This window comes from Globicephala melas, chromosome 15 (assembly GCF_963455315.2).
Source record: "Globicephala melas chromosome 15, mGloMel1.2, whole genome shotgun sequence".
In the NCBI taxonomy this organism is placed as follows: domain Eukaryota; kingdom Metazoa; phylum Chordata; class Mammalia; order Artiodactyla; family Delphinidae; genus Globicephala; species Globicephala melas.
Genome location: NC_083328.1, coordinates 37,092,703 through 37,119,755, shown reverse-complemented (window position 1 = coordinate 37,119,755; position 27,053 = coordinate 37,092,703). Strand labels below are relative to the sequence as shown.

General features: G+C 53.6%; 2 protein-coding genes across 2 annotated transcripts; one reads left to right on the top strand and one right to left on the bottom strand.

Moving 5' to 3' along the window:
* The first annotated feature begins 12,016 nt into the window (after window positions 1–12,016).
* Window positions 12,017–13,347, top strand: LOC115861629 (tryptase-2-like). The gene is made up of 5 exons (XM_060285023.1): window positions 12,017–12,061; window positions 12,229–12,416; window positions 12,528–12,793; window positions 12,946–13,109; window positions 13,183–13,347. The coding sequence occupies exons 1-5, from the start codon at window positions 12,017–12,019 to the stop codon at window positions 13,345–13,347; spliced, it is 828 nt and encodes a 275-aa protein (XP_060141006.1).
* A 6,781-nt stretch (window positions 13,348–20,128) lies between these two features.
* Window positions 20,129–26,349, bottom strand: LOC115861413 (tryptase gamma-like). The gene is made up of 6 exons (XM_030872144.1): window positions 26,322–26,349; window positions 25,753–25,865; window positions 24,476–24,564; window positions 21,652–21,895; window positions 21,235–21,300; window positions 20,129–20,311 (listed from the first exon to the last, which is right to left on the bottom strand). Exons 1-6 carry the CDS (start codon window positions 26,347–26,349, stop codon window positions 20,129–20,131), a joined length of 723 nt encoding a protein of 240 aa, XP_030728004.1.
* Between the last annotated feature and the right edge of the window lie 704 nt (window positions 26,350–27,053).

The following is a 27,053-nucleotide window of genomic DNA, read 5'->3' as shown; positions in this document are numbered from 1 at the left end:
TTGGGCGCATGAACATAGGGCTGCTGTGAACGGTGCTGTTCAAGTCTTTTTGTGGAGGTCTCAGCTCTCTTTGAATGTTTCCCTGAACAAGAGGATTCCAGGCCCCTCCCGTCACTTCTCCAGGGAGCCCAGCGCCTCGGGGGCAAATGGTGCTTAGAAACCGAACCTTGTGATGGGTGACGCTGAGGCTCTTGGGGTTTCCTGGGATATAGCTAGGGAATGCGCACACGGGCTGACACGTGAGCACACACGGGCTCCCACACCCCACATCTACAGTTCAGTATCTATATTGAAACCACCAGCTCTCCCCAGTCCCAGTTCCACACTGCGGGGTTTACTGCAATCCCCTCACCTGCCGGCAGCCCTCTCTGGCAGGTGAAACCCGGTTCCAGTCCCTAATCGCTCAACTTGTTTGGGTAGTGCTCACGTGTCACCATCTCCCACCCGTTACTCTCTCCCGAGCACAAGCCTTTTCGCTCAGCAGCACCCTCGCCTCTTCTCTGCAGCGTGACCCCCTCTCGGGCGAGCACAACTCCCACCCGAATCTGCCCAGCCCAGGCTTTGGACTGCACGGCTCAGAGGAAGGTGGGGGAGACTGTGGGCAGAGCCCGTGACTTTCCAGCATTTCAGAGGGTGTGTGGCAGCGTCTCCTTCCATCTGCACTTTCCCGATGGGTGAGCAGGTGTTTCTTGGTTGTGGTTCATGTTTGAGGAAGTATCTACACAAGCTGTTCCCCATTTAAATCATGTTGGGTGTTGTCTCAGAGGGTTGTAAGAGTTCTCTCCCCTCCCTCCTTTCTTTCTAAATCTGTATACAAGTCCTTTATCAGATACGTGCATTACAGATATTTTTCTCCAGTTAGGGGATTGTACTTTCATTTTCTTAACAGTGTCACTCTAAGTGTAAGTTTTAAATTTTGGCAAAGTCCCATTTACCAACTTTTTGTTTCTTTCAGTGCTTTTTGAGTCCCCTCTGCCTTCCTTCAGGTCATGAGGATTTTCTGCTATGGTTTCTTCTGGGTGTTTTACAGTTTTAATTTCTACATTTAAGTGTAAGATCCATTTGGAATGAATTACAAGTCGAGCATCAAGTCTCTTGTCTTCTCCCACACAGGTGACACAGTTGTTCCAGAAACATTTGTTAAGAAGGCCACACTTACCCTCTCTTGAAAACAAGTGACCATGTACGTGTGGGTCTTTTTCTGGGCTACTGTTCTATTGATCTGTACATTACCCTCCATTAATACCACACTCTCATGGTTACTGCATCTTTGTAGTAAGTCACCAAGGGCTCAGTGTGCAATCCACACTGTGAGTCGGTGCCTGGGGTCCCATGTGTGGACTTGTATCTGGGTAACTCCACAGCACAGGGCTGCTGCCCCCCTTTCCCTACAGCCTGTCCCCTACCCCAGAGCCTCCCCCACTGTCCCTCAGAGACCACCAGCCAGGAATACCGGCCCAGGGGGCAGCCCCAATTGGCCAGACATGCTGTGTCCCCACGGCCTGGGGAGGCATGCCAGGCGAGCCCAGGCATGCGAGGCAGAGGATGGGGACTCCCTGACTCCCTGGCATCCTGGTCCTAACCCCACCCTGCCCCCAGGACAACCTGAAGGACCTTTGGTCGGCCAGTACCTGACTGCAGGTGGTGTGGTGAACTGAGTGAGGACTTTGGCCACCCTAACTGACCCACATCCCAGGCTCTCCTGCCCTCCCGCCCTCTGACCCTTGACCCATGACCCTTCCTGGCAGGGAGGGCGCAGACCACAGGCTGGGCCTGGAGGAAGAACCACTGCAGCAGCCCTGGGTCCGGCCCAGCTCATCATCCTCTCCCCGTGGGAACTGAGGCCAAGGTCACACGTAGAAGAGTCTGCAGACCCCAGAACTCCAGGTCCAGCTGTCCACCTCCCACGCCCACGCGCAGTGCCGCCTGCTCCTCGGAGGTCCCAGGCCAGGGACGCAGCTGCAGTCGGACCTCCACTCTGCGACCGCGACCCAGTGGGCAGGTAAGGGGTGGCCGGGCGTCGAGTCCCTCTTGCCCCAGCATCTGTCCAGCCCTGCCCGGCAGGTGCTACGGGGCCTCTGCTTTTCAAGCCAGGCGCTCCCTCTGGTGGACACGCGGGAAACTGCAGGACTCCGGACGGAGCTGAGCTCGCGGCAGAAATAAATCCACTTTACTTGTGGGTGACACGATCACATACATAGAAAAACAAAAATCTTCTGCAAACACCAGAATAAATGAATTCAGCGAGGCTGTGAGGCACAAAATCAATATGCAAAAATTACTGTATTTCTAAATATCATCCACCAGTAATTGGAAAATAAAAAACACAAAACAATTTCCTATAGAATTAAAAAAAAAAACCAAAACCCACTGATGATACATTTAAAGAAAGGTGTGCAAAGTCAATACAACAAAAAGTACAAAACGTCGCCGAGAGACATTTTAAGAGCCCTAAAGAGAGATGTGTCATGTTTCTGGATTGTTAAGATATCAATTAGATCCATTTTGATTTATAGCCTCATGCAATCCAAATCAATATGCCAGCGGCCCTACCTCTTGCAGAGATTGACAGTCTGATTCTAAAGTTAATATGAAAAGGGAAAGGACCTGGGATGGCCAAGAAAATTTAGAGGAAAAAGACAAAGATGGCTCACTCATCCTCTCCAACATCAAGACATACTCTAGAGCTGTAATAACCAAGACCATGCATTGGGGAAGGATGCACACAAAGATAAAAGGAACAGAACAGAGTAGATATAGATCCCAGAACTGCAGGACCACTTGATTCACGACCACGATGTCACTGATATTGAATGGGGAACGGGTGGCCTTTTCGATCAATGGTGCTGGGCTGATAAGATAAGCGTGTGGGAAGAAGTGAAACTGGGGCCCCATTTACATCAGACACAAAACTTAATTCACGATGGGTTTATGTGAAACGGGGATGTTGACACAATGAAGCTTCTATACAAAACAGGAGAGTATCTTCAGTACCATGGAGTTCTTCTCACCCACAGAACGGAGTCAGTTCCATATGCACACAACCACCTGGGTGGAACTCAGCATCGTTCCGCTGAGCAGAGGACATCCGCACGGCACATGTGACACTTCCATGTGCAGCGTTAGAATCAGCAAAACTAACCCACAGTGACAAAAATCATGACAGCGGCTGCCTCTGAGGGTGGTGGAGGAGGGTGTTGACTAGAAGGAGACATGAGGAAACCTTCCAGGTGATATGTCTTATTTTGGGTGGTGGTCACACAGGTGTTACAATCGTCACACTTCATTGAACTGGAGTCTCACAGTCCGTGAATTCTGTTGTATATTAGCGTTATCTCAGAAAAATATACATCTATAGACTTCCGGTTTCTGCTCTGACACATAAAGAGCTTGGAAGTCATGATTTCCATCCTCACAACAAGAAAGTGAAGAACAAACTGAAGGCCAAGTGAAGTCCCATGGGAGAATCCAGGTCACAGGGCAAACCTCTGTCCCCAAACTGGACAGGCAGATGATTACAGAGAAGCTCCCACTGAGCAGAAGCTGCAGAGCCTGAGAACACATGCAGAGTGGCTGCTGGACACTGAGCCTGGAAGCTTGGGCATTAAAACTTCCTGGGGCACCAGTCCTGGGCGTGCTTGCACTTTGATGAGAGTTTCCTGCAGGAGCTGCACCAGGCTCTCAGAGAGAAGATCCAAGAAAAAAAGCCTTCAGGTTTCAAGCAGGGAGAGCGGAAATAATCAACTAGAAATGCACCCAGAGCTTTCTGTTGTCTGTGACAGAAGCCTGCCCTCAAGGAAAACCACTTCACCAGACCTGGGGAAGGACAGGTAGGCCACTCAGTCCCCTCCAGCCTTCCTGTAAGCCCACTAAAAAACTGAGACTTACTCATGGGATTATTGAACCTTTCCCCCACCCAATCAACAGGACTCCAGCATAATAACACTGGATCACAACTGAGAGGGCTGTGGACACAAACTCTATTTAAGGAGGAGCTTCTAGGGAAACCAAAGGCAACAGAAGAGAAAGGACCAGGACACCAGAGGAATTTGAAACCTCACAAACAGTCAACACACCCCAACTCCAGCCAGGTAAACACAAATCCTCACACTAAAGACCTATTTGTCTCGGCTCCTATTAGCCAGTACACTGTAGCCAGTTTCCACCAAAAAAATCACAAGGCATGCTAAAAGCAAGGAAAACAGTCTGAAAAGATAAAGCAAGTAATAAAACCAGACTCAGATAAGGCAGAGATTGGCAACTATCAGACTGAGAACTTAAAATAACTATGATAATATGCTAAGGGCTCTAATGGAAAGAGTGAACACTATGCAAGAACAGATGGGTAATGTAATCAGAGAGATGAAAACTCCAAGGAAGAACCAAAAGGAAATGCTAGAAATTAAGAACACTGTAACAGAAATGAAGAACTTCCAGTCAATATCTTACTGGAGTCCTCAATGATGTGATAAGAAAAGGAAACAAAATGTGTACAGATTGGGAAGAAGACATAAAATTTTCTCTGTTTGAAGATGCCATGATTGTCCATTTAGAAAAATCCCAAAGAATAGACAACAAACAAATTCCTAAAACTAATATGGTATTGTAACAAGGTTGCAGGGTAGGTTAATATTACAGAGTCAGTTGTTATATTTTATATATTGCTATATACCAGAAGTGAAGAATTGGAATTTGAAATTAAAAACACAATGCCATTTACATTAACACTCCCCAAAATTAAGTACTTAGGAATACTCTAACAAAGTATGTATAAGATCTATATGAGGAAAACAACACAGTTCTGATGAAAGAAATCAGGAGTCTAAATAAATGGAGAGACATCCATGTTCATGGATAGGAAGACAGTGTTATTAAGATGCCGAACATTCCCAACTTGATCATAGGTCCAGCACAAACCCAATCCAAATCCCAACAAGCTATTTTGTGAATGTTAACAGACTGATTCTAAAGTTTACGTGGAGGCTTCCCTGGTGGCGCAGTGGTTAAGAATCCGCCTGCCAATGCAGGGGGCATGGGTTCGAGCCCTGGTCCGGGAAGATCTCACATGCCGTGGAGCAACTAAGCCTGTGTGCCACAGCTACTGAGCCTGTGCTCTAGAGCCAGTGAGCCACAACTACTGAAGCCTGCGCGCCTAGAGCCCATGCTCCTCAACAAGAGAAACCACCGCAATGAGAAGCCCATGCACCGCAACAAAGAGTAGCCCCCACTTGCCGTAACTAGAGAAAACCCACGTGCAGCAATGAAGACCCAATGCAGCCAAAAATAAAATAAGTTAAATAAATAAATAAAATTTTTAAAAAAGTTTAAAAATATAAATAAATAAGGTTTACGTGGAAAAGCAAAAGACACGAAATAGCCAACATGATATTGAAGAAAAAGAACAAAGTTAAAGGACGGACACTACCCAACTTCAAGACTTACTATAAAGCTATGATAATATTGATGAGAGAATAGACAAATAGATCAATAGAATAGGATAGAGAGCCCCAAAATGACTCATATAGAACAGTCATCTGATCTTTGACAAAGGAGCAAAGGCAATTCAATGGAGAAAAGACAAGCTTTTCAACAAATGGTGCTCAATATTGCTCGTCCACATGCAAAAAATGAATCTTAACACTGACCTACCACAAAAATTAATTCAAAATGGATCATAGACCTAAATGTGAAATGAAAAAATATAAAACTTCTAGAAGATAACATAGGAGAAAAATCTAGATGACCTCGGGTTTGGTGATGAGTTTTAAGATACAATACCAAAGGCAAGATCCATGAAGGAAAAAAATGGATAAGTTGGACTTCATAAAAATTATAAACTTCTGCTCTGTAAGAGACACAATTATAAGAATGAAAAGACAAGCCACAGAATGGGAGAAAATCTTTGCAAAACATGAATCACATAAAGGACTGTTATCCAAATATACAAAGAATTCTTAAAACTCAACAATAACAAAGCAGGCAATCCAAATACAAAAATAGGCAAAAAACCTAACCAGACACCTCACCAAAGGAGATATAGAGATGGCAAATGAGCACATGAAAAGATGCTCAACATCATACGTCATTAAGAAACTGCAAATTAAAGCAACAATGAGCTACCACTACACACCGATTAGGATGGCTAAAAATCAAAAACACTGACAACACCAAACGCTGGCGAGGATGTGAAGCAACAGGAACTCTTGTTCATTACTGGTGGGAATGCAAAATGGAACAGCTACTCTGGAAGACGGTTTAGCAGTTTCTCACCCTATGATCCAGCAATCATGCTCCTAGGTATTCATTTTCGCAAGTGAGTTGAAAAATTATGTCCACACAAAAACCTGCACACAGATGTTTATAGCAGGTTTATTCATAATTGCCAAAAACTGGAAGCAACCAAAGGGTCTTCAGTAGGTGAATGAATAAGCAAATTGTGGACCATCTCGACAGTGGACTATTCGGTGATAAAAAGAAATGCGGGGGGTGGTGGTGGTGGTGGGATGAATTGGGAGATTGGGATTGACATATATTGACTAACAAGAACCTGCTGTATAAAAAATAAAATAAAATTCAAAAATAAAAAAGAAATGCACTTTCAAGCCATGAAAAGACCTTAAATGTATACTGCTTAGTGAATGGAGCCCATCTGAAAAGACTGCATACATATGATTCCAACTCTAAGACATTCTGGAAAAGGCAAAACTATGGAGACTATAAAAAGATCAGGGGTTGCAAAGGGTTCAGGAGAGAAAGATGAATCGGGGGAGCACAGATGATTTTTTAGTGCAGTGAAACGCTTCTGTATGATACTGTAATGGTGGACACATGTCATTATGCATTTGTCAAAACCCATAAAATATACAACACCAAGAGTGAACCCTAATGTCTACTGTGGATGTTAGTTAATAATAATGTATCAATACTGACTCATCAGGACTGACTTCCCTGGTGGTCCAGTGGGTAAGACTCTGTGCTCCCAATGCAGGGGGCCCAAGTTTCCCTGGTCGGGAACTAGATCCCACAAGCCACAGCTAAGAGTTCGCATGCCACAACTAAAGACCCCGCATGCCATAAGTAAGACCTGGCACAGCCTAAATAAGTAAATAAAATAAATATTTAAAAAATACCAACTCATCAATGATAACAATATACCTCACTAACACAAGATGTTCATGATGGGAAAATTGTGGGGGGCGGGTGTATCGGAACTCTGTACTCTCTGCTCAACTGTCTGTAAACCTAAAACTGCTCTAAAAAATAAAATTTTAGTTACTTTTAAATGATTATACAACTTCACATACAACTTCGCTTCATAACAATAGGCTTTAAATGTCTGCAGATCTTTTGTGTTACTGTGGTCACATACTTTACCTCCAAGTAGGCTATAAACCACACGGTACACTGTGTCAGTTGTTGCTTTAAAATAGTAACTTTTATTCTTTAAATGTTTTTTAAATGAGAAAAAAATATCTTCTTATTCAGGCATTTCCATTTCCAGAGCTTGTCTTACTTTGTCCAGCTGTAGAGTTTTCCTCTGCTATCACATCCTACTGTCTCCAGAACATCCTTTTACATTGCTCGCAGTGCAGGTACACTGGCAATAGAGTCTCTCGGCCATTGTTTGACTGAAAAACTTTGTTTCACATTCCTTTTGTGAACGATATTTACTCTGGTTAAATAACTCAATGTACATAGTCTCTTTTTCTCTTTTCTTTTTTTTTTTTTTTACTGATTTAACGATGACTCCCCCTCAGATTTTTTTTTTTTTTTTTTTGGCTACTTTGGGTCTTCGTTGCTGCTCACAGGCTTTCTCTAGTTGCGACGAGCGGGGCCTACTCTTTGTTGCAGTGTGTGGGCTTCTCATTGCGGTGGCTTCTTTTGCTGCAGAGCACGTGGACTCAGTAGTTGTGGCTTGTGGGCTCTAGAGCGCAGGCTCAGTAGTTGTGGTGCACAGGCTTAGCTGCTCTGCATCATGTGGGATCTTCCCACACCAGGGATCAAACCCGTGTCCCCTGCATTGACAGGCGGATTCTTAACCACTGCGCCACCAGGGAAGTCCCCTGTCTTTGTTTCTGTGTACTGTGTTTTTCCTCCTGGGGATGTTTTTAATCTTCTCTCTCTCTCTCACTGGCTTTCAGCAATACACGACGTGCTTTGGCATGTTTTTCTTTAGGTTTATTCTATTTGAGATTCATTGAGATGGTTAGATCTCTGGTTATAGTTTCACCAAATATGGAAAGTTCAGGGCCATTAATTCCCCAAATATCATTTTAGTTTATTCCTCCTCCTCTCCTTCTGGGGCCCCAGATAATTTATGAGAGACTGTTCAATACTCCCAGGTGATTCTGTTAATTTTTTCCTGGCTTTTTCTCTCTGTGCTTCATTTTGGATGGTTTCTGTTAGTATGTCTTCAATTTTACTGTTCTTTTCCTCTGTGTGTAATCCGTCAGTAACTCCATCTAGGATGTATTGTTTTCAATGTAGAGATTTTATCGTTTGTGTCTAGATGTTTCATTCAGGTCTTTTTACAGCTTCCATTTTTCTCATCACACTCACGTTTCCTCTACCTGAACATACTTGTAACAGCTCTTTCAGCATCCCTGCCTGTGAACGCCATCATTTCTGGATCTGTTTAGAGTGACTGACTTTTTTTCTGGTTACAGGTCATCTTTTCTTAAAATTTCTTTTCATGCCTGGTAATTTTTAAAAACTTATTTTTTTAACTTGTTTCAAAATACGTATAACATAAACTTGACCATCTTAACCATTTTTCAGTGACAGTTCAGTAAAGTACATTCACATTGTGGTAAACCAATCTCCAGAACTCTTTTCATCTTGTAAAACTGAAACTCCATCCCCACTAAACAACCCCCCTCCCCATTCCCAAGCCCTGGCACCCAACTTTCTACTTTCTGTCTCTATGAATTTGACATCTCTAAGGACCTCATGCAAGGAGAGTCATACAGAATTCATCTTTTTGTGACCGTGCCTAGTAGTGTTTGATTGGACGCCAGACCTTGTGCACACTCTATGGTTGGTGGCTGGATTTTGCTATGTTACTTCAAACGTTTGGGGCTGTGTTCCTGAATGCCATTAAGTCATTTGGAATCTGCCAGATCCTTCTGAGCCTTGCTCGTCAACTTTGTCAGGGTGGGTCTGGAGAAGCGGTCCCTCTTGTGCTAACTTCACTCCACTGCTAAGTTGATGGGACTTGGCCAGAGCCGGGTATCACAAGGTTTCTCCAATCAGCTGGGGGACCATGAGACGTTCCCAGGCCTGTGTGAGCTCCCAGAATCCTCTGCCTGCTCCCCTCAGATGGTTCTTGTCCCTGACCTTGTTCCTGGTGTTGATGCTTTCCTCTCAAGCACTGGCAGGACCCCAGGGGACCCCTCCGGGGGCCTCTGGAACTCACTGTGTGCAGGTGTCTCCTCCCTGGCTCGCGGCCTCACGAGTTCTGGCTGCCTGGGGCTCCCCACCCCCTCACAGCTGCCTCCAGGTGCACTGTGGTCACTGTGGCTCTCGCCTCACCCTTTGCCCTTCTCTCAGGGGCAGTCCCACGCTGCCCCTTGCCCAATGTCTGAAACCACTATTTCGTGTACTTTCCCCAGTGTCTAGCTGCCTACAGTGGGGGGGTTGCACATGTCCCCTGTAACCCCATCTTGGCCGGAAGCAGGTATCCTGGGTGGAGGATCCTTACTGACCTCACTGGGCTGGATTCGGAAAGGTGGAGACGGCCTGGAGCACACGTTACCCTCACACGGAACGAGCTCCCCTCCCAACACAGCAGAGCCTCTTCATCTCTTCTTTTCACGAGAACAGCGCTTGGAGCATGCCTGGTGGAGACCCTGAGGGTCCTGCGCTGGCTGTGTCCTCTGTCCTTCTGTTCACACTGTCCCAGATGTTACAGGGACCCTGAACTCCAGGTAGTTTGGAGAATATGTGCCAACAGTCCAGGGACAGGAGCATCTCTCTCTCTGAGATGGCTGGCAGGGTGGCTGTGCCTGTCCTGGAAGATGAGTGCCATGGGACACAGGCCATGTCCTCGGTGGATAGGTCTTTCCTTTACTCGGCTGTCACCAGGGCTGCAGAAGACAGTCCCCCCCACACACACACATGCCCCCAACTCTGATCTCCTCCATGCTCCCCCTGTCACCCCCAGAGCCCACCCCTGGGGAGGCCCACCCCCCAGGTCCCTCCTCCCCAGGGCAGCAGCCCACCCACCAAGGGTGGCCCAGCCCCACTTTCCTCTGGGTACCCCTGTCCCTGGCTGGCTGAGGCTCTCTGGGCATCTCCCAGGCTCCTCCCTGGGAGTCCTCCCCCTGACCCTTCTTACTTCATGTCCCACCTCAGGCCAGTGGCTTGCGACGCCTGGGGAAGCAGGACCCCCGTGTCTGGCCCCAAAGACCACAGCCTCAGCCAGAGACCTCCCCATGGGCTACCCTGGAGCTGAATGCACCCATGGCCTTCACTTGTCACTCACTCATTCCACAGTTAGAAATCCACAGTAAGGTCAAGAGATCACTTGTTTTAAGGCCCTTGACGACACCACTTGTCAACAGCATCTCTTCCCAAGCCCGTGGGACACGTGGGACACAACCTTGCAACACAGGGAACTGCGTCTCAGAAACCTTGCAAACGTGACCCCCAAGATGATCGCTCAGTTTATATTGCATTTTCGTTATTAACTAGGTGAAATCTTTCTAATGTGCACATGGTCATTTACATTTCTTCAATGAATTGTTTATTTATTTGGTTATTACTGATTTTATATGAGGGACTTAAACTTTTTGTTATTACTGGGTTGCAAGAGTGAGGAGGTGGTCCTTGTGTACTAAGGATACTCACCTGAGAGGGTCTTCAGGGGGACCCATGTGGGATCTGTTAACTCCTTCCCATCACCTAGCCCCCTCCCACCCCCTTCGGTCTGGCCAGGTGTTGGTCCAATGTTAGCCAGTCAGAGCAATCACATCCTCGAGCTGCTGATTGGTCTGCTTCCCAGGGCTGAGCCAATCAGAGTCTTCCTTGGAGGTGCGGCCCTCTGTGCTCCCTAAGCCCCGCCAAGTCCCCTGGCGGGCCCTGGGCACCAGGGTGTCACCTGTTGTCCCTGCCTCCTCCACCGTGGTCTCCTAGGGTCCCATCTCCATCAATCCGGTGCATGGGACCCGGATGCAGCACCTGGAGGCGCTGGGACCAGTTTGTTGAGAGAATAAGTGAGCACCGTCTGCTAGAGGGAGGCCTGAGGTGGGGCAGTGGGCTGGAAGCCAAGGGTGACCAGCAGGCTCAGGGGAGAGTAAGGAGGTGGGGCGGATGGACGGACAAGTACAGTGGTCGCCTTGGCACTGCAGGACCGGGGACAGGGGTGGTGGGCCTGGTGGGGAGTGTCCAGCGAAGGCTGGCACTGGCCTCTCCTGTCATCTCCCCCTCACTTCCCTCTGCGGATGGCACTCAGATCCCCAGATAATAAGGTTCCACTGATGGCAGAGTTAACTGCTCAGATAACACCCAGAGATGGACGTTATTTGACCTCACTGAGGAATCGGTTCTGCCATCGCAGGGTGGGGGGCAGGGATGTGTGGCAGGGCCCCTTCCTGGCCAGAGGGACTCGGGCACTGGGTCTGAGTCATCCACTTCCTCCCTCTGGGTTGGATGACCAGCATCCCTCCCCTGACCCTGTCCTGCTCTGTGAGGATAAGAGGCAGGGAGAGAGGGCTGGGCAAAAGCAGCTGGGCCCACCGAGGTGAGAACCCCCAGCGGGACCCCAACATCTGGGTGTCACTGTGGAGCAGGGTGGCCGAGCCTCAGATCCGGAGCACTGAGGCCCCAGACCCCCTGGCCTGGACAGAGCCCCTGATCACCAGGGACCCCGACTCCACCTCCACCCCACACCCTGCACCCCATACCCTGCAGACCCCACACCCTGCAGACCCCGCACCCCACACACACCCCACCCCACAGAACCCAAACCCCACAGACCCCCAGCCAAGCTCCAGCTGCCCCTCCGCGCTCCTTCCAGATGCTCCATCTGCTGGTGCTGGCGCTGCCCCTCCTGGTGAGCCTGGTCCATGCGGCCGCTGGTGAGTCCTGACCCTGGGCCCGTTCTGTCTCTGTCCCCTCACCCCACTCTCCACAAGCCCAGGGATGGGTGGGTGGGTTCAGAGAAGCCCAGGGTGGTGCTGGCACAGGGAAGGGCTGAGCCCGATGGCTGGGTCGTGTCGTGTCCTGAAGGCACTTCCTGCCCCAGCCCCAGACCAGGCCCTGCAGCGAGCAGGCATCGTAGGGGGACGGGAGGCCCCTGGGAGCAAGTGGCCCTGGCAGGTGAGCCTGAGATTCAGCACCCAGTACTGGAAACACATCTGCGGGGGCTCCCTGATCCACCCCTGGTTGGTGCTGACCGCGGCCCACTGCGTCGGACCGTGAGTCTCCACAGGGCCTGGCGGGTAGGGGTGGGCCTGGGGCTCTACTCACGCTCCTGGGTGTCCCGGAGGTGGCTCAGCCCCTGAGTAGGTGGCCCTCTCTCTCCCCAGGCAAGTCCAAGACCCCACAGTCCTCAGGGTGCAGCTGCGGGAGCAGCACCTCTATTACCAGGACGAGCTGTTGCCCATCAGAAGGGTCATCCCCCACCCCAACTACTACATAGTTGAGAACGGGGCGGACATCGCCCTGCTGGAGCTTGGGGACCCCGTGAACATCTCCAGCCACGTCCATCCGGTCACCCTGCCCCCTGCCTCGGAGACCTTTCGCCCGGGGACTCGGTGCTGGGTGACAGGCTGGGGCAACTTGCACAGGGGACGTGAGTGTCAGGGACCGCTGGAGGGGGACTTGGGCACATCGCGGCTCCACCACCTGGGGTTTCCTCTGGGGAACAGGGTCCCAACCGGCCGGCTCAGGGCGGTGATCCCACACTCTCCTGATGCAGCATCCTTCCTCTCCTCTCACCCCCAGAACCCCTGCCACCGCCATTTCCCCTGAAGCAGGTGAAGGTCCCCGTCGTGGAAAACAGCATCTGTGACATGAAATACCACACTGGCCTGTACACAGGGAACAACATCCCGATCGTCCGGGACGACATGCTCTGTGCCGGGAATGGCAAGAGGGACTCCTGCCAGGTGGGTCTCGCGTCCCCCTGCAGCCCCCAGCCGCCCAGGCCTCACAGCCACCGCTGACCCCTCCCCTCCCCAGGGCGACTCCGGAGGGCCCCTGGTCTGCAAGGTGAATGGCACCTGGCTGCAGGCGGGTGTGGTCAGCTGGGACGACGGCTGTGCTCAGCCCAACCGGCCAGGCATCTACACCCGCATCACGCACTACTTGGACTGGATCCACCAGTACGTCCCCGAGGAGCCCTGAGCCCGGTCCCCAGTGTTGCCACCTGGATCAGCGGAGAAGCCAGTCCCCTCCTGTCCCCACACCGCTGCTTCCTGCTGAGGCGGCATCCTTCCCCACCTTCCCTGGCCCCCTGCCCTGAGCACCCCCTGTTGACGCCCCTGCCCCGAGCCCAGGGAGCAGGCAGTGGGCACTAACGCTCATTAAAGATTATGGAAAGCAGATGTGGTCGTCGCTGTGTTTCTGGCTGTGGGTGTCGCTGAGGGAGAGGAAAGGGTCCAGGGCCCAGCCAGGTGCAGCCACCCTCTCTGTGGGTCCCTGGGCCCTGAGCATCTGCCTTGCTGTAGGGATGGCCCTGCCCTGCCCCTTGCACCCAGGCCCACTTCTCTGCATGCTGGCTTGTATAGAGCACACATCTCCTAAAGGGAAGAGCTGTCCCCTGCTATTGTCAGATCTCAGTCCCCAGAGGACTGCACCCCCCACGATTGTCTCATTTCATCTCACAGTCATGCCTGTTTCCCCTATCTCCCATCTGGCTTTTATTGGGAGTGTGTTCCTATTTATGAACAAGGCTGCTTTTCGATCTGCATTCTAGCACCGTCTCCTTATTGGTGATTGTGCTCTGGAGCAAATTCCCGGACAACCCCCGGGGGCGTTGCTACATCATTTCCAGAAAGGCTGTTCCCCTGTCTCCTCCTACCCGTGCACATCACAGCACTCCCCTCATAACTGCCAATGACAGAGATTCTTTGCTTGATCAAACTTTAGTCAGGCTCCTGAACCTTCTCCTGGGCCCAACTGTGCCCTTCCTGGTTATCTCCCATTTTACCAAGAACCCTGCTGAGTTGGTTTAGCAAGAACCCCTGCCCTTGGTACCCAATCTCCCTTGATATCTGATCAAAACCCCTCTCTCCCCGCCCTAGGTTTCATCTCCCTGGGATGTGTCAGTAGAAGCCTCTTTAGGGTGGTTTAAACAGAATTCCCCCAGACCTGCTGTCTCCTCTTGGAAATTCTCTGACCACCAACCCCTTGCTCCTTGGCTACAATCCCCACTTGTCCCTGCTTTCTTCGGAATGGCGCCCAGTTCTGTACTGGGGTCTCTTTTCCCCTGTTGCTCTGGTTTTCTTTGAATCCAACACCGTGACACAATGTGAAACACACTGGATACAAATGTGAGACGTAATATATCGTGTCGAAGTGTAATAATGTAAACATGATACAAGACACATAGTGTAATACATGTAATACACAAAACATAATCAAATCAATGTATCATACACTACACTGTGGGCAAAAAGGCATCATCCATATTCAGCATTTGAAATTCTTGTAATGAGTAGCATCCTTTTGCTGTTTCATTTTGCAGATTGCATTTATCTCATTCCTGGGGTGAGGGGAGGTGAACACTCCCTGTGTTTGTCTAACAGATCATTTCCTCCAGCAGCTCTGCTTCTCCTTGTTAGTGAGGCTCTTGGAGTCCTCGGTTTCTTTTCGTCATTTTAAGGTATTCAATGAAATGACTGCATTAACACTTTGTCTTCCACAGTTGCTGAAAATTGTTTTGTTGGCTTTGCAAAGTTGGAGGTGTTTGTGTTTACAGATTGAAGATTTGAATTGTTGCACACACAGGCACAGATACACTCATGCACATGTGTGTGCACTCACACACACAGACATACTTTGACGTTAATCCTCTAGAACCGATTTCCACGTCAGGTGAGGCTCCAGAACCACTGAGGCAAGAGTTTCCTTTGTGTTTCCAAGTCCTTCCCCAGCCCCACCGGCCTCTGTCCCTGCATCCCTGCCGAGACTTGGGGACCGAGGGGCACTGAGGGTCCACCCAGCAGAGCCCTGGGGACCAGGGCCCTGGCTCTACACAGGCTCTCCCCCAACTTCCGACTCTGACTTGAAGCTACGTAATGGGGGAGGGGCCAAGGCTACTCATTATTCCTCTTAGTCTTGAATCATTTTTAATTACAAACGTGGAGCATGCCCACTGTAAACCCTTGAAGGATACATACATGTTACGAAGAAACCTCCTTCCCCTGTCCCACCAGGGATCATTCCTATCTGTTGTTGGGGTGATGACTTCCAGAATTTTCTTAAGCCTGTACAACATGGCCTTGGGCTGGATGGAGTGTGGAGGGAGGGGTATTTCAGGGGATCAGGTAGGTGGGAGGGTAAGAATTGGGCACTGGAGTCCCGGAGCTGCAGACCTGAGATGCTGCAGGCCGGGGGTGGGGCAGAGGAACAGGGCAGGGCATGAGCTTACACCCGGGGTGTCCCCGTATCCCTGAAAACCAGACCCAGATACTGACTACAGGTAAAAGTGAGCACGGCTCAATCTGGGAGGGTCAGGGCTCGGGCCAGAGGACAGTCTGAGTGGGTGAGCTGTTGGTGCCAGGGGTGGGAGCCAGGAGGAGGGTCCAGTCCTAGATTTGGGACTGTCCAGGTGTCCTCCCAACATGTGGGCCCACATGACCCAGTTATGCTGGGCGACAGGGCCCCTCACCCTGTCCTGGGCCACGAGGGCATCCCCAGGGAGGGAGCACTTCGGGCAGGACACACCCCTCCCATGCCCCATGCCTCAGTTTGCGCTCCTGTCAAGTGGGAACAGAAACAGCACCGTGTCACAAAGATATCAAGGGGACATCGAGGGGATGGAATTCTGAGTTTCTTTCTCAACAGCAGGCTGGAACCCTGGGGGTGTTAAGGGCCCTGCAGGGAGCCATGTGATGGGGTGCAGGTAGGGAGAGAGGTCCCCAGTGCTGGAGTGAGTTGAGCCGGGACAGGCGGGGGCCCAGAAGTGGGACCCGGGGATGGCACTGGGGTTCCCAGAGTCAGAGGACCTGGGTCTTCCCAGACCTGCCTCCGCCCTCCATACAGGGTGACCCCAGGCCTCCTGGGCCCTAGGAGGGGCAGCCTGGGCTCCGATTCCTCCCTCCCCCACCCCGTGCCTGGCTGATGGGGACAGCCTCCCAGGTGTGCGGTCCTCAAGGGCTCAGCACAGGCCCCCCACACAGAGGTGGTGTCACTGTCATCGTTATTTGTCCTTATTTGTCACCAGGTCAAACGTGGAGCACACATGTCCAAGCCGTGGCTCCGGGCCTGGTGCTGGTGGGAAGAAGACAAGTCTGTGCCCCCCTCCCCCACCCTGTGGATCATCAGGCAGCTCTCTACCCACCCCTGTGCCTCAGTTTCCCCCCACCTAAGAGGGGGTGGCTGACCTAGAAGGTCTCAGAGGGACCCACAAGGGTCCCGGTGCTTAGGAGCTGGGTTGGGAGCTGGGGCAGGAAGGAGGGAGGGGCAGGAAAGTCCCAGCCCCTCCCAGGGGCCCTAATCAGCTGTTATCAGGCCCTGGCCGGACAGAGGACAGTTAGGAAGGGCAGCTGGGCAGCTGGTGCTGTGCCTGACTGATGGAGACCATGGGACCTGGGGAAAGGTGGGGGGAAAGAGACAATGGGGGGAGGGGGTAAGCTGGCACAGAGACTCCAGTCACAGGTCCTGAGCTGTCTCCACTGGGCTCAGTCTGGACCTTGAACTGGGACCCTCCTGAGAAACCCCAAAGACCAGGGTTGAGGAGAGGAGACAGTATGCTCAGCAGGAACCAGGGAGGGCTTCCTGGAGGGGGTGGCACTGACTCCAATCCCTGCCCAGGTGGGGAGAAAAGGCTTTGCAGCCAGGTCGCATAGGGTCTGACCTGGCCCTGCTGTAGTCTGTGTGCCCCTGAGTCGGCCACTTGCTACCAGGCCACAGTGTCCACATAGGGACAAATGCAGGTGACAGGCCCTCCCTGCCGGGTGTACAGAAGGAACAGGTGGAGCCTGCCAGTAGAGCCTGGCCTTCAGCTCCTCCTCTATCCCTCCTCCCCCATCCTGGGACTTCCCTGCTCCCTCTCCAGTTTCTGTGTGGGGAGGAGACTGGTTGCAAAGGGACAGGAGGGAATGTTTGGGATGGTGGGAATGCAGTAAACTTGATGGTGGTGGTGGTTACAGGGCTGTATACTTTTGTCCAAGTCTTTGAACTGTAGACTTAAAATTGGCAAACTTTAAATAAGTGGTTTTTTTTTTTTTTTTTTTTGCCACTTTGCAGCTTGTGGGATCTTAGTACCCCAACCAGGGATCGAACCCGTGCCCCCTGTAGTGGAACCATGGAGTCCTAGCCGCTGGACCTCCAGGGAAGTCCCAATAAGTGTGTTTTTAAATGATACCATAATAAAGCTGAATTTTTTTAAAAAGTTTGAATCATGGAAGTCTTTTTCCAAAGGTATTTGTCTTGAGATATGTGAGCACAAACCCATATTTGTCCCGGAAAAACAGTAACTTAGCATGGACTGAGCTGTGGGCACACAGACTTTCAGCTAATGAATATCTACAAAGCAGCCCCTGGGATGTGGTCATTTTCTAGCTGTGAGACCTCAGGCCCGTCAGCAAATCTTCCTGACCCTCAGCTGATTTCATTTATAAAAGGGAACTGACGTCGTTCCTTGGGGTCGTGGTGGATGAAGCATGTCACGTGTGGGTCTGGAGCGGTGGGCGGCCCTGGGGCTCACGGGTCCCTTCCTCCTTCCTAATTTCTGGCCCTTGGGAACTCTGGCCCCGCTCAGAAGAAATCTTGCGAGGTGCCTAACCCACGCCACTGCTGCGTCTTGCTTGCTCCTCAGCCTCTCCCAGTGCCCCCACCACCCCACTACCAGCCCCTCTCATCACCCCCTCCCTTCCAACCCTCACTCAGCTCACAACAGCAATTTGCTACTGAGTAGGATGTGGCTGAGATGCTGGGAGACGCCTCACGCACCCAGAAGTCTCCATGAGGTGTCTGCACCCTAATCAGGAGAGGCGTCCTGAGCCACAGCACCAGGGGGCCTCAGTCAGTGGAGAGCCTGATTCCAGGGCTGGGAAAGGAGACCCCGGGTCCCAGAGGGTGCTGGACCTGGACAAAAGGGAATGCCTGCGGCTAGCTCAGCCCTTCTCCCAGTGGTCGGGGGCATTGGTGATGTGAGGGAATGCAGGTCTCCCGCCTCCAGCCAGGGCTGTGTGTACAGGTGCCTATGCACTTGTGTCTGAGCATCTCTCTCTCACGTAGGCTACCCTGCCCCCGGGGATGAATCCCAGGACTTGGAGTTGACACCAAGAACCCAGGGAGGAGGATGTGGGGGCTCAGGTTAGAGGTGCCCAGGAGCTGAGTTAGAGCATCTATCCCAGACCATCCTTGTATTAATGAGGAGTCTGGGGACCAGGGGGGATGTACTTTCCTGAGGCCATACAGCAGACAGCGGGAGCCGGGGGTTCTCAGGATCCATGCAGCCCCTCACCCAAGTGTCCCCTAAGAGCAGCCTCTTTCTCACACCCAATCAGCACACACGTGCACTGGGCCTTTCTCCGTACGGACGCCAAGGTCAGTCTAGCTGGTCAGCATCGGGAATCCAGAGGCTCCACCACAGTTTTTAGGTTTGGTGGGGGGGCCCCAGCAGGCTTTCAACAATGACCCTGGATTCCTCCAGGGAGGGAAGAGGCCTTCCCAGGCTGGGACAGGCTACAGCAGCCGGGCCTGCCCTCCGCACAGGAGGCAGGGCAGCCGGGGGGCGCTGAGACGCGGACAGGAGGCAGGGGGTGCCTCGCGGTTCCACCAGGGACTCCAAGGCCCCAAGACCCCACCGCAGTCCCCTTTCGGCCTTGTCTGGACCCAGGAGCTGGGGTCCTGCCTGCTCGACCCCCGGACTGAGGAAGGTCCCCTCGGACCCTCTTCCTAGCCAGGGCCCGGTCCGGGTATAGGCAAGAAGCGGGGCCGAGACCCCCTTCCCAGCCAGGCCCGCGGGATTAGGCCAAGTCCTGGGGACCGAGCCCGCACAGGGACCCAATCAGGGCCGCCCTCCCTCCTTCGCCAGGGGCCACAGGGCGGGCCGGGCGCGCAGGCGCAGACCGCTGAGCTCTCTGCTCTCTCTGTAGGACGCCAGCAGAGCCTCTGACTTCAGGTGTGTGGCACAGGCAACTGGGCGGCTGCAGGTGAGGTTGGGAACTGGGGGTGCGGGAGGCACACCACAGGGTGGGTGTGGGGGGGCGCTCACGTTCTGTGCCTGGAAAGGCTGAGCAGGGCGGTTTTGGTGAAAAGTCCCGGTAAAGTCCCGGGATGGCGGAGCTACTGAGCAAGGTGGGGCAGGCCTGCTTCCCTACCCTCCCGGCTGCGCCCGCCCTGGAAGCTCCGCGCTCGCCCCGCAGTGTCCCGTGCCCCGAGGAGCGAGACTCATGGAGAGACGCCAAAAGAATGGGAAAAAGTCATTTCCTGCTTTTTAAACAAGAGACCCTGCCAATTACACAGCCTACCCCGCCTAGGGCGAGCACCAGGCCTCTGCTTTGAGAGCTGGCACCGTCCACAGCCTGCCCCCCTCTCCCCACCATACACACACACCCCACCCCAGACCACGGGCACACAGAGCACCCCTGGAGGGTCTCTGCTGAGGATAAGTGGTCCAGCAGCACCCCCCTGCCCCATGACAGTTCAAATGAACAGGCCAGAGAAACAGGTTACCAAGCGTTTAGTGTTGGTGGGTGGGAGGCGGGTGGGTGCCGGCAGCCCCCAGGGACCCCCCAGCTTGTGCTTCCATCCTGGCCCAGCTCTTTGCCTTAAACAGGTGCAAGTCAAACCGCTGTCATGCCTTGGCCATCTTTTGTCCGCTGGCCACATGGGGGTCAGGGTGGGGGTTGGGAGAGGCAGGGACAGCAAGGCAGAGTGGGGAAGAGTCGCGCAGAAACGGGCAACTTGGGAGAGACGATGCAAGAATGGCAGGCTGAGCCCTGGGGAGGGGTCAGCCCCTGTGCAGGTACCCTGGCAGGAACACTTGGAGCTGGATCCAGGGCTGGTAGGCAGAGACCCTGGCATACACCCCCGGGAGGCTGGGCTCAGCGCAGCCCCTGATGGAGCTCACCACTGCCACCTGCACCCAGCGCTTGTCCTGGAGCTGGCAGACCAGGGGGCCTCCGGAGTCACCCTGAAAGAAGCAAGAATAGCAGACAAGTCCAGTGGGGCTCAGGTCTAGGCTGCAGGGGGTGCGAGCTCTCAGACTGAGGCTGAAGTCGGGGAGCACAGGGACCGAGATGGCTGGATGCTGGGGCGGGGAGTGGGGGAACGCACAGGGCAAGCTCTTTGAGGCTCCAGGTAGCCAGGCAGGATCTCTGTCCTTGATCTGGTCCTCCTAGCAGCCCTGCATATCAGCTCTATCTGCCTCTTTTTTGTTTTTAAGAGCTGAGGCCTCTGAGGCTCAGAGAGGTCAAACAACTCGCTGAAGGTCACACAGCTAGTATACAGCATCGCTGAAATTCAATCACTTTATTATTATTCTGAAGCCTGGATGCTTCCTCCGATGTATGCTGCCTCCCTTACTAGTCACGTGGCCTTTTTGAGCCTGGACTCCTCTGTGTCTTTGCGGCACCTGCTCACCTCCCTGTGACAGCCGGAGCCCGAATTTTCTGGCTTTTTATTGTCAGAATGACTCTGGACCCATTCTTGTAAAAAGTATTCATCGAGCTCTGACTCCAAGCCAGACACTGTTCTACCTCGGGGATGAGACAAAGCCCCCAACCACATGGAGCAAGATTGTAATATGTCCCCCCTGGCCCAAGTCCAGGACCCAGCCTGCCTCTTGGGGTCACGTAGGGTAAGAGGGGACCTGGGGAGCCTGGCTAAGCACTGGGGAGGTGCATCACAGATCCTCTGTGAATGGGCCTCTGCTTCCTCACCCCACTGTACTTAAGGGGAAACAGGCCCAGAGGGAGCCAGTGACTCCCCAGGCCCTGCGGAGGATCGGGCCAGGAGCACTGGCCAGGGGTCCGACTTCGCAGAAGCCCTTCTGGCCCTGGAAATAGCCAGCACACAGCATCTCCTTGGCAATGGGCTCTGGGCGGTAGAACCTGCGGCACCCTGCAGGCTGACGATGCGCACATCCACCTCCTGCAGCCGGTGGGGGCTCCAGCAGAGCCACTGAGGGCAGAGTGGGCGTCAGGGTGGGAGAAGGGGTCCTCGGGGACCACAGGTGGGGTGTGCAACCACGCCTGCTCTCTGGGGATGGCTAGGAGCAGCGATGGATGCGCCCCCTCCCCGGGTGGCCAGCTGCACGTCGTGTGGGCGGTGAGGCGGATGCCTGACCCGAGGTGAGTGGTGGTGCAAGATGAGGGCTGGGCCAGGCCCTTGGGGACAGGGTCGGGCAGAGAAGCTGCGGGTGACTCACTGCCTCCTCGCAGTGCGTTCTGCTCCACCTTGGGGCAGCTCCCTCCAGCCCCAGCCCCTTGCCTCTCACCCACCATTCTGCCTGAGGTCACCCCAGCCAGTCACCCAGCAGAGGGTGCCCAGCAGGAAGTAGGAGCCTGGCGAGGCCAGAGGGGCCGATCTGATGGTGCAGGAGAAGGGCACGGGGCATGCCAGCTTCACCAGGGCCACGTCGCTGCCCTGCAGCACGTTCCCGTTGAAGGAGGGGTGCCGGACGATGCTGATGACGGCTGTGGAGACGGAGTCTTGGGGATTGGTGTACAGGACAGACTCTCCGAGCTGGATGGTCAGGTCCTGCAGATTCACGGAGCTACGCGGGAAGCAGGAGGAGACATGATGGGCCATGAGGACAGAGAGTATGGTGGTGTCGGCCCCACCCAGACTGGCTCCTGCGGTGGGGAGAGGACCATGCACCTGGGAGCTTTGTTCAGTCCTGCAGACCCTCTCTGCTCAGCCCTGGCCCATGGGTCAGATCTAGGCTTGGGGGACACAGGGCTGGCCGCGTCTGGATGGGGAGAAAGACTCCAGCGTAAACATCCAGCCATGTGATAAGACGATTCATCCTTTGTCCAGAGCCCTCTGTGAGGCGGGGCCTGTGCTGCTGGGGGACAGAATGGACTGGGCCCCACTCTTCCCAGGCTAGACAGACAGCGAGGCAGGTGGTGCCCAGATGGTAGAGGGTGAGACCAGCAGTGGGCGGCAGGTGGGTTCTATGCCGGCAGGTGGGCAGGGCGGCCAGGGGAGCACAGTGGTTCCACAGGAAGTTGGGGAGGCATGTTCTCTGCAGGGGGTGGGGTGGCGGAGGGAGGCAGATGACCCCCTCCCAGCATTTGAGGACAGCTGAGCTGAGCCCTCAGGCAGGTAGGAAGTTGACCTGAGATGGGGACAGAAAGGGATCCCCTGAAGAGAGGAGTGTGCAAAAGCCCCATGAGGCAGGGGACTCTTGATCAAAGCATCTTCTGAATTCCCACCAGGAAGCTGGTCTCTGCCCGAAGCCCTGTGCTTATTCAAGAGTGTCCTTGCCTTCCGGACACTGAGCGAGGTTTAAGTCACCCTGCAGGACTGTTCCTATTCCGAATGTCCCTTCTCAGGGTGTTGGGCTCACTGGGGCTGCAGAGGGACCCACACTGCCTGGGTTCACATCCTGTATCTGCCGCCTGCTTATCATAGGGCCTCAGGCTCTGTGCCTCAGTTTCCCCATCTGGAAAATAGGGGTTTTAGTACCTACCTCAGGAGGTTGTCACGAGCAAAAAGTGATCCATGTAGTGTGCTTGGAACCATGCCTGCCTGCAGGAAGCCCCCAGGGACTGTTGATCATTATTCCTGGGACTTAATTCTACCAGGAACGTTCCAGAAAGTGTTCCAGCACCAACAGAAAGTGAAAGGTTTATTTACCCCCACATTACACTTGGGACCAGCCAGTTAGGTATTAATTATTGCACCTGTTAAAGTTAAGCTGACACCTTGGTTCAGCCTCGAGAGGGACTATCTTTGATTTCGAATTATCTCCGTGTGGAATTCAGCCTTGAGTTGCTTTAGGTTGGCTTTGTTTTGGTTTTGGTTTTCAAATACTGTCAAAGAGCATTTTGCTCTTTAAATGTTTTCTGCTTTCATGTACACCCATGTTCTTCACAGCGTTATTCACAATAGTCAAAGGTGGAAACAACCCAAGTGTCCATCAGTGGATGAATGGATCAATAAAATGTGGTCGGGGCTTCCCTGGTGGCGCAGTGGTTGAGAGTCCACCTGCCGATGCAGGGGACACGGGTTTGTGCCCCGGTCCAGGAAGATCCCACATGCCACGGAGCAGCTGGGCCCGTGAGCCATGGCCACTGAGCCTGCGCATCCGGCGCCTGTGCTCCGCAACGGGAGAGGCCACAACAGTGAGAGGCCCGCGTACGGCAAAAATAAATAAATAAATAAAATGTGGTCCATCCATACAGTGAAATATTATTCAGGCTTAAAAAGGAAGGAAATTCTGACACCTGCCACAACATAGATAAGCCTTGAGAACATTATGCCAAGTGAAATAAGCCAGATACAAAAGGACCGTTCTGTACGATACCACTTCTGTGCGGTCCTTACAGGAGTCAGATTCATAGAGACGGAAAGTGGAAGGCTGGGACTTCCCTGGTGGCGCAGTGGTTAAGAATCCACCTGCCAATGCAGGGGACACGGGTTCAACCCCTGGTCCAGGAAGATCATGCTGTGGAGCAACTAAGCTCATGTGCCACAACTACTGAAGCCCGCGCACCTAGAGCCTGTGCTCCGCAACAAGAGAAGCCACTGCAATGAGAAGCCCACACACCGCAACGAAGAGTAGCCCCCACTCGCCGCAACTAGAGAAAGCCTGTGCGCGGCACCGAAGACCCAATGCAGCCAAAAATAAATAAATTAATTAATTAATTTAAAAAAGAAAGTGGAAGGATGGTCGCCAGGGGCTGGGGGAGGGGGATGGGCAGTTAGTATTTAATGGAACAGAGTTGCAGTTTTACAAGATGAAAAGAGTGCTGGAGAGGATGGTGGGTTTGTTTGTCCAACAACGTGAATGTATTTATTACCACTGAACTGGACACTTAGAAATGGCTGAGGTGGTAAATTTTATGTTATATGTATTGAACCACAATTTTAAAAATAGGAAAAAAAGTGCCTACTTCCAAGTACTGTCAAATAATTAAAATATGTTTTCTTTCACAGTTTGAAGAAAATGCCAGTGTCTGAGGCAAATTGCTGAAGGAAAGCTGGATGCTGGAGTGACCCCAGCCTGCGGGCATCTGAGTCACCTGCAGGGGGCTGCAAACGGCAGTGAGTCCTGGGGGTGGTCGGGGGCCGGCACTGTCTTCCCCTCTAGCTGCCTGGGGCCTCTCAGCGAGTGGGAAGCAGGACTCACTTGGAGAAGAAGTGGGCGGCGGTCAGCACCCACCGGTGGCTGACGAGGCTGCCTCCGCAGACATGCTGTCCCTGCTCTCTCAGGCTTACCTGTCAGGGCCACTGCCAGGGGGACGCCACCATGCCCCCAACGATGCGGACCTCTGGGACAAAGCCGATCACTGGTGGAGAGATGGGTGGAAATGGCCCGAGGGTCACGGGTCAGCCCAGCAAGCCCCCCAGGTGGCCCCCCTATGAGAACAAGGCCCAGGGGTGGGGCCCAAGGGTTGGCTCCCCTCCCACCTTCACCTCTAGATTCTGTCTAGATTCTGAACCCCAAACAGCTGCCCCATGGAACTTTCCACAGTGATGGACATGCTTGGTACCTGAAATGTGCTTGTGTGACTAAATTTTTAATTTAATGTTAATTAATTTAGATGCAAATGGTCCCTGTGGGTGGTGGATGGCTTCCAGGTTGGAGACCTGGGGAGGCCTCAGTCCCCTTGCTGGGAAGAGAGGCAGGGTCCCCTGGCTGTTCTGAGGTTTAGGTGAGAGAAGGCCCGGGAAAGCTCGAGCACGTGGGGGGTTAGAAAGTCTTGGTCCCCCTTCTGGGTCTCAGTTTGCTCCTGAGCTGTGCACAGATGAGCTGCCTTGGGGAAGGACTTTGAAAGTTGTAAAAGGCACAGGACTGTGCGGATTCTCACACAGACCCGCAGGGCGCAGGGAGCAGGTTACGGTGCTTCAAGAACCGGTTGTTTTGGATGCAATCCCACACCTGTCTCTTGGGGGACAGAGCTGGGCAGAAAAAGTCAGGACAATTTGAGGGCCCAGGATGGACCTCAGAGCGAGGGGGACACAGATGACTGGCCCCTGCCTCCCGGCCAGAGAATACCCAACACGGAGGGACCACAGACTGCCCAGGGGGGTTCTAGGGCAGCCGGACGCCCTGCCTCGGGACTCAGCCCTTTCTCCCAGGAAGGGAAACACGAGGAGCGCCAGAGGCAGCCACATCTACAGGCGGAGGAAGGTGGAGGATGCTGAGCCCCAGCACGGGGGTGAGGGGGGGCAAGAGAGACCTCCCAAGCTTTCCCCACAGCCATGGCCACGGCTGGGACGTGCTGCTGCCAGGGCTGGGGCACCTTTGCTCGCGTCCCCCCGCTGGAAAGACCAGGGATGCTGGAGAACCTGGCTCAGAGACGGCTTTGGCCCGGGGACCTGCCCGTGGGGGCCACAGCACCCCAGTCCCAGAAAGGACCACAAGAGAAGGTCTTCCCTCCTGCCCTCCAGGGACCCCCTCACCTGGAGGGACGTCTGCCGAGGGCCCAGTGGGGACTCCAGGTTCTCCTTGTGCCCTGGCGCCATCTGACACGGGGTTTGGGGCTCGGGGATCTGGTTCTCCACGTGCCAGCAGCCTGCGGCCAGGGTGATCAGCTGATCCCGGACAAGGCAAGGGCATTCTTCACTCCTTCCCTGCCCAGCCCGGCATCGCCTCCCCCACCCCTACCCCATGGGTCCTGAGCAGGCTGAGAGCACTGTCTGGTGGGCCCCACCGGCCCCACCCAGGGCTGGCTGTGCCCCTGCCCAGCAGGGGGGTAAATCTCTCCTGGTCTGGGCTTACCTCCCATCAGGCCTGAGCCCTGTCCCCCCTGCAGGAGCGACCACAGGGTCCCCTGAGCATGAGTCACTGCCTGGGCCCTCTGGGCTTCCTCCTCTGGAAACTCTGGCCTCCAGTCTGTGGCCGCGAGCCCCAGGGTGATGGCTTTTCCTCAACCCTGCCCCTCACGTCCAAGCCCCTCAGAAGTAGCACTTCCTGAGGCCTGGGCTACGGCTGGAGAGGCTCCCAGCCCAGCTCTGTCCCCTCGTCCTACCCTCCCCGGGGAAGAGGGCCTGGTCCATCGCTGGCCACCCGGACCCCAGCTCTAGGCTCAGGGACATAGCTGCCTGAGGGAGGGACCTTACCTGGGGATCATTTTTCAGGGAACCAGGTGGGAATTCAGGGGAGAATCCCTGGCCTTGCGTGACGTTAAGTGTCTGCCTGGTCCAGGTACTGAGGAAACCAGAGGAGGAGGGACGGGAGTTCCGGGAGCACCTGGCCTAGGAGCTGTGTCCCTGTTGACTCTGACAAGTGCCCGCGACACTGCAGCCGCCCTTATCTCTGGGCCCCTCAGCCAGTCACTCCCCTGCCTGCACCTGCCCTTGTGGCCCTTCAGCCTCGTTGGTGGAGGAGTGGTCGGAGGTGCTTAGAGCAGAGGCCCCAGGCTGAGGCCTGCGGACTCAGTGCCTGCGGACTTGCTGCCAGATCCAGGCCACAGGGCCCCAGAACGAGGCAGGAGGCACCGGAACAGGCCGTGAGCCCAGTGCCCGCAGGTGCCCGGTGGGACCTGTCACAGGTACAGCTGGACAAAGCCTGGAAATGCAAACAGGGTCCTACCCATCCTGGAGGCATTTGGGGAGGAGACCCGGCAGCTGGGGGAGACCGCTCCACTGGATGTTTCCTGTTTGAGTCGGTTCTTGGAATTATGTAAGATGGAGCAGCTGTGTCATGGCTACAGTCTGGTTATCCTGTAGTTAACGTTTTCTTTTCCAGCCTTGCCACACAG